The following is a 7414-nucleotide window of genomic DNA, read 5'->3' as shown; positions in this document are numbered from 1 at the left end:
GGGCTTCCGGGAAGGGCAGAAATTCCTATTCTGTGGGCGGGATGGGGGAGGTACTTCAGAGTGGTGAGGGACGGACCAAGTGGGTGGGAGAGCATCCGGCCCACTCTGTGCCTGGGCTGGGATTGTTCTGGCCTTTGCAGGATAGCAGGAAGCTCTGTGCACACTTACTGGAACTGGGCTAGGACTGGGTCTGGGGCTTCCTGGAACTGGGCAGAAATTCCTACTTGGCTGGCGGGGTGGGGTAGGTACTGGGGAGTTGTTGGGGGCGGCCCAAGGAGGTGGGAGAGGGTCCGGCCCACACTGAGCCTGGGCTCAGACTGGTCCCACAGGCACAGGATAGCAGGAAGCTCTCCGCACACTCACTGGACCTTGGCTTGGACTGGGTCTGAAGTTACTCTGTATAATGGAAAATTGTATTCATGTATGAAGATCTGGGAACTAAATATCATCATCACTTCTGGAATGCCATATTAATTTTGTACTAGAAATATGTGAAGAATATATTTTCATATCTACTTGCACACATACACACATGTACACACACCACACACACACACACACACACACACACACAGAGCTATGTGCCATATATCTAGCAAAGTATGAGCTTATGCTGGAATAATCCATTCAAGTCTGGGCTTCAAAGGGTTCATCATAGTTACCTCACTCTATGAATCAGTGACTTCATTAGCCAATCAGTGAGAAAAATAAGCATCTCCAATCCTTGGTATAATTAATTTTGGATAAGATTTGTTTATACAGCCATCTTCCACCCGTGTTGTCTCAGACATGCATTCCTCCCCACACCTAGGATATTTACACTCTATCAGGGAATACTCTTGGTGCTGTGACACACCATGATATATATGTTTCCCACATTTTTTTGGGCCCTCACACCCAACTCAGGCTGCCCCTTACAGAGTCAGCTTCTTTGTTCTACTTGGTCTGACTTGCAGAAACCATGACTCTGTCCCCTACCCTGGTGTGAGGCCTGCTTTCTTTCACATGTCTAATGATTTTAGGACTTAACTTAGTAAGGTAGGGTAGCAGGAAAGAAAGAAAGGAAGGAAGGAAGAAAGAATATCACGTGAACTTGATTTAGACTTCTTTTCAGATGAACTGAACAGCCATTTTTATTTCATTGTTTATTCCATTGAGGTATTGGGCTTGGAAGGAATGTGAAAAGGCAATGAAAACATTTTCCTGAACATCCAGGAGCATAAAGACAAAGAGTAGTAAATGAAAACAAAGAAAAATATACGTTTTTCATCGAGTTTCACAAAAAATGTATTTCAAAACAAAATAAACTATGAATACACTTTGCAAGCAATAAGCACAAAATTTGTTAAATCACACATTTCCTAGTAATCCAAATGTAATTAACAGCAGGCCCACATAACCAGTGACTGCATTATAAAATATTTTATATAAATGTGATAGAGTTATCATGATTCCATTATCATTAGATTTTTTTGATAAATTATGAAGAAATGTTTACTTTAATCAGCACTATAAACTAAGGTGAATGAAAGTGGTCCCATGATAATCAGAGAAGCTGAATCTACCTATCTGACATTGACTCAGTCATTTTCTTTATATAATACAGCAGATAATATATGACACTGAACAAGCTCCATGAATGTACTAAACTATTCATTCGAAGGATGTGGATTGATTAATTTTTTGCTGAGTTTTTTTTTCCCAAAAGAACTTAACACAGTATTCTGGAATACAGCAGGTTCAAGAACATAGCCACAGTCCTGAGGGAAATTGTGGCTCTGCTTTAGGTTCCATTTCTTGATACAACCTTCAGAACGATGGATTTTTCTGGTTGAAGAATATTTTTTCTGCTTAGTTTCAGGGGAATCTGTGAGAGTAAAAGAAGTGGCCAATGACTCCAAAAATCAGTGAAGAAAAGCATGAATACACAAATAACAGTAAGCTTAAAGCATAAAAAGTATTTTAGCATCATATATCTTGAATCAATTATTTTCTAAGCTGAATCCAAAAGGGATAGCGAAAGCTTTCATCTAAATATTCACTTAGAGCTTAATGAACATCCATTCTCTCCAGGGCATAAGACAAAATTTATTACGCTGTCTTTATTTTCCTTGCTGTAAATGTCAAAGTATAAAAATCAAGCTAGATACTTACAGATTAGGGGAAACTTTTTTAAGGACACAAAAGTTCCTTTTGTGATTTTAAAAAACTTGCCAAATAATCCTGCATTGATATTGTACCTTTCAGCTATATGAGACCCCTCTAAAGACTCTTGGCATTCATCATAATTGAACCCATTCCTTTATTGTTGGATAAGGGATTTTTAGTGAGAATTATGTCTTTAAATCCTTCCATCTCTCCCTTGACTTCTAAGAGGCAGGCAAATGGGAGGTTTTCGAGTCCTATAGTGATATGTCTGAGCCATACTCCTCATTCTCTCTCCATCATTAGTTCACCAGTGTAGAGCATGCAACCAAATACTCTTCAGATGATATTACAGGAGGAATGAGTATAGCTTAAGCAAACTCCAGTTTACAGGTACTGGTAGCTTATGAGGGAAGATTTACCCATCTCAGGTGTCCCAAATATGCTCTTTTTAGAGAGTAAGACTCTGCTTTGTACACACAGAGAAAATATGTACAAAGTAAAAAAGCTACTAGAAAGACACAACAAAAATGATAAGCACTTCTATCTGCCTCCTATCCCCCACAGAAAGCCTCCTGAGAGAATGACATAAATTCAGGAGTACTATGTATTTACTAAACATTGCTTCATATGAAACAAAGACATTTTTTCTTTTAGTTCTGCAGAGAAGACATTTCAAATACTTCTCTAAATGTACAACCTTATTGCAAAATTTCAAATGCCATGTGTGTATTTTCCCCAGAGGCAGGACAACAAAAAGATATATGCACAAACACAAAAACATAACGGACAGATATACAAAGGTGCATAAATGTCATTTGTGAAGGGTGATAAGTAAAATAGCTGAAAAATTTTGCTAATAATTTCAAAAAACCATCAATCACTTCTTTTTCTTTTTTCTTTTCAAAGTTTTATTGATAAACATATAGCAATGAGACAGTTTCAAATCAAATCGAAAGTACAGTTTCAACAAATAATACACTGCATACATTCTTCTCAGTGGTTAATTGCTGTACAAGATGCAGACTTGTGATCCTACTTACAAACACCATTAGAAAAAATCATTCTATTCATTAAGAGAATGCAACTATGTATCTATCCCAACCACTTTGAATACACAGATACAAAATGGACATTCATAGTTTTACCCCAATTTTTTTAAGTTCTGTTGTTGAATATTATAGGTGTGTAAACTCAGCAAAATATTCTAAAAGAGTACAGAAGCCCATAATATAATTGGGTTTTCTGTTTAACTGGCAATGTCAGAAATTATTGACCTGAGTCCCCCACAGCTCAACATAACAACATGGCTTTACTTCCTATATTTCATCTTCATACTTTTCTACTGGATGGTTAAGACCAAGGTAAAGCAGGACCTGTGCAACAAGAGTTGTAGCTTTTTGGTCTGACAAGGTCAGTGAAAGGTTCAACATATCAATACTTGATGAAAAACACTTCTTTTTCTAAAAATAATTTTATTGAGAAATAAATAGCAATGAGAAGGTTTCAAATCTGATTACTAGCACAGTTTCAATAATTAATACATTTCATATTGTTGTCTTAGTGGTTATTCATTGTACAAGATGCAGACATGACATCCTGTTTACAAACACTATTAGAACAAATCTCTTTATTCATTGAATTAAGAGAATACATCTGTATATCTATCCTATTTTGAGTATACAGATACAAAATGGTTATTCATTTATATCCCCCATTTTTGTTTAGTTTTTTTAGAGAAGGGTATCCCATTGTCATCTAAATATTGTAGGTGCATGAAATTAGCAAAATATTCCAATATAGTCCAGTAGTCCATAATTGTAGTAGGTCTTCCACAAGACTAGCAATATCAGAAATTGTTGACTTGAGCCTTTTACAGCTCAACATATTAGTATGGCTTCACTTTTTATACCTCATTTATACACTTTTCTGCTAGATGATTAGGACCAAAATAAAGCAAGACCTATATAACAAGAAATGTAACTTTTGTATCTGATAAGGTCAGTCAAATCTCAGGATTTATTCTGAAACTCTGTACCGCAGTTTGTAGATCCTTTGTCAGTGTCAGCCACGTGGATGAGTCATAGCCATTGCCTGACCAATTTGCTCTCTGCGTCCTACCAACTATTGCCATACTATCTCTCAAGTAAATATTTGTTTAAAAAAGGGTAATAAATGAAAACAAGAGACAAGAAAAAAAAAGTCATAAAACTGTCCTGCTATAATGCTGCATATGCTTAGATTTCTAAATTTCTGTGTAAAAGTATGTAATTGTTTATTCCTATTTTTTTCTTCACATTCTGTAGGGATTTAAAGTTTAGCATATCAATACTTGATGGAAAGTACCTGTCCCATGTTATGTCTCAGATGTTTAATATTCAGACAGATAGTGAGGTTCAGTTCAATTGCTTGTGTTATAGGGTAATAATATCATTAAGCTTCTCTTCTGGAGGGTTAACAACTTAAGATTGCAGACCAAAAATTAGAAAAAAAGAAGGACTGAAAGACAGCCAACATTTTGGCCCTAGCCTTTCAAGGTCAGTGAGGACTCAGGACATAGGCGAACCTGTACCACAATGTCCTGTAACTCAGTTGTGTCCCAAATTTGCTGATCAAGGAGATTATGGGGCTACAGAGGAAACTGATCGATGAGGTAGGGTTTGCCTTAGGAGAGTCACATGGAGAGAAAATATTCTCACAGGCTTTCTTTCTTTCTTTTTTTTTCCTCCTTAGGCTTTCACAGAAAGCAAATTGGTCAAGCAATGGCTGTGACTCATCCACATGGCTGACACTGACAAAACATCTACAAACTGTGGCACAGGGTTTCAGGGTAAATCCTGAGGGGACTTGATTGACCTTGTCAGATGCAATAGTTACATTTTTCATTATATATTTCTTGCTTTATCTTGGTCTTAACCATCCAGCAGAAAAGTATAAAAATGTAAAGCCATATTAATATACTGACTTGTAAAAGTCTCAAGTCAACAACTTCTGACATCCCCAATTCTATGGATAATCCACAACTGTTATGAACTACTGGACTATATTGGATTATTTTGCTGAATTCACACACCTACAATATTTAATTTTGTAAGGGAATACCCATCTCTGACAAAACCAAACAAAAAAAGGGATACAAATGAATGACTATTTTGTATTTGTATATACAAAACAGGTAAGATAGATATACAGCTACTTTCTCTTAATTCAATGAGAAGAAAAATTTGTACTAATAGTATTTGGACTGAATATCATGTGTGCATCTTGTACTGTGAATATCCAGTACCTAAGATAAAATATGCAATGTACTGATTATTGAAACTGTCATACTAATTATTTTTTCTACTAATTTGTTTTGAAACTATCTCACTGCTATTTGTTTCTCAATAAAATTAAGTAAAAGGGTCAACCCGCTCGGGTCCCCCTTCTGTCTTCTCTGAGACAGAAGCTTTCTTTCCCAATAAAATATTCTACTCTCAAAAAAAATTAAGTAAAAAGAATAAAGTAGTCACTCTCAAACTGGGAACAACATGAGAGCCAATGGAGAGATTTTCAGTCCATTCTCTTTGTGAAATAACTTTAAATATCTGAGAAGATCCTGGTGCAGTTATCTGTTTTAAATGCATCAGAAAGTTGTCAGTGACTCCAGTGCACAGCCCATTGGTAAAAACCACTGGTACAAGGAAGCTTTTGTATGTTCTGCCAGAACACAGCACTACTCACACATCATGATGAGGTGATCATTTCTCCTGATGATTCTGGAGAACACATTCAGTCTCTACCTGGTGTGAGCTGAATTCTAAAATTCATTCAAATCAAAGAGCACACATAATCATGCCATGTCTATCAGCATGAGGGCCATATGATTATTTTTGTTGTTGTGCTTTAGATGTGCTGATTTATAGCTCATGAATGGAAACATGTTACTTGGATCCAAGTAGATCTTTTCTGCACTTTGAACAAATTATGGGAAGATATATTTTCTATATAAACATCTTTTTTTAACCCTTCTTAAAAGACATTACATACAAAATATTCAGGCTCACCTGTGTTTCTTTACAAGGTTGTAAGGAGAAATGCTGCAGGATTCTGGTGATAGCAATTTTCATGTTCATAAGTGCAAACCTCATGCCAATGCAGTTCCTGGGCCCAATTCCAAAGGGCAGGAATGCATAAGGCTCAGTGTTTTCCTTGTTCTTCTTACTGAATCTGTTATCACAATAAATGAAAACAAGTGAATTAAACATTAAAACCACCAGAGCTTCATGTCTGGGGGGGGCCTCACACAGAGCCTCCGAGCTAGGATTTTACAGTGTAGTTTTGTGGTCTGTTTATTGAGATCCTGCTGTATTTATTTCACTGTGAGAATTAAACATTCAAGTTACTTTCCACTCCCACTGTGTTCTGTAATCATCCTATTTTCCTGAGATGAGGGAAGTCAGTGGTAATTCAAAGAAAATACATTGTTAAACATTATTAAATTAAAATACATTGTTAAACATTAAAACTGCTGGCTTCTCTAAAACAGGTAGGATTAGAGTAACTGATAGAAAACCGCATTCCTGACTTTACTGAAAATTAAGTTGGTCACCTGCTTACTGGGGAATAAGGAGAAAATCTCTTTCACTATAGAAGTTGTAAATTTCCCTTTTTTTTCCTTTGCTCTTTTTCTACCCTCACAATTTTCATTTTTCCCAAATAATTTAACTGTGCATAAAATTATTAATTTCAGATCATTTATAAGATCACAGATGATTTTCTGTGAATTTTTTTGAGTGCACTGGAAATAGAACTGAAGACCTTGTGCATACTTACCAGGCAGACACTGTGCCACTGAGCTATATAACCAGCGCTATTCTCTATCAAATTGTCACCATTCATTTCCTTGTCTACCTCCTACACTGAAACACACTTACTGAATATTTGAACCTTTCTCTTATTGATATTTGACTAATTATTATTCAACTATAATAAAAATATGATATAAGAAAAGTGATAAGACCATTAAGTCTATATGCATTTAAAGTAGTTCTTATGAAAAAAAGTTCTTTTGCTTTAGACAACATTCTCTAATATTTATGAGTCATATCTACAAACAGAAAAAAAGTAAGGGCAACAGTATGGTGGTGTGTAGGAGGGAAGCATAGGTATACTGTTATTGGGGCCAGAGGAGGACCCATGGAGGCACAGAACAAGTATTCTACAGAATGTGATATATATCTCACTTAAGTGAGTTTCAAGTAATGCCCACCACATTATATATATCTAT

The 7414-nt window shown here is 36.0% G+C and overlaps 1 protein-coding gene across 1 annotated transcript in view; it reads right to left on the bottom strand.

The window, feature by feature from the left end:
• Positions 1 to 1104: 1104 nt before the first annotated feature.
• Positions 1105 to 7414, bottom strand: part of LOC101571068 (cytochrome P450 3A5-like) — a 34753-nt gene continuing 28443 nt past the window's right edge. Inside the window, exons 12-13 of the mRNA XM_012513351.2 lie at positions 6192 to 6354; positions 1105 to 1867 (exon numbers count right to left, since the gene is read on the bottom strand). Coding sequence (XP_012368805.1) covers positions 1784 to 1867; positions 6192 to 6354 — 247 coding nt within the window. The 3' untranslated portion in view covers positions 1105 to 1783. The remainder of the gene's footprint in view (positions 1868 to 6191; positions 6355 to 7414) is intronic.

Source organism: Octodon degus, unplaced genomic scaffold, assembly GCF_000260255.1.
Source record: "Octodon degus isolate 3935 unplaced genomic scaffold, OctDeg1.0 scaffold00479, whole genome shotgun sequence".
Lineage (NCBI taxonomy): Eukaryota > Metazoa > Chordata > Mammalia > Rodentia > Octodontidae > Octodon > Octodon degus.
The sequence above is the reverse complement of the archived record's forward strand: the minus strand, read 5'-3'. Positions and strand labels throughout refer to the sequence as shown.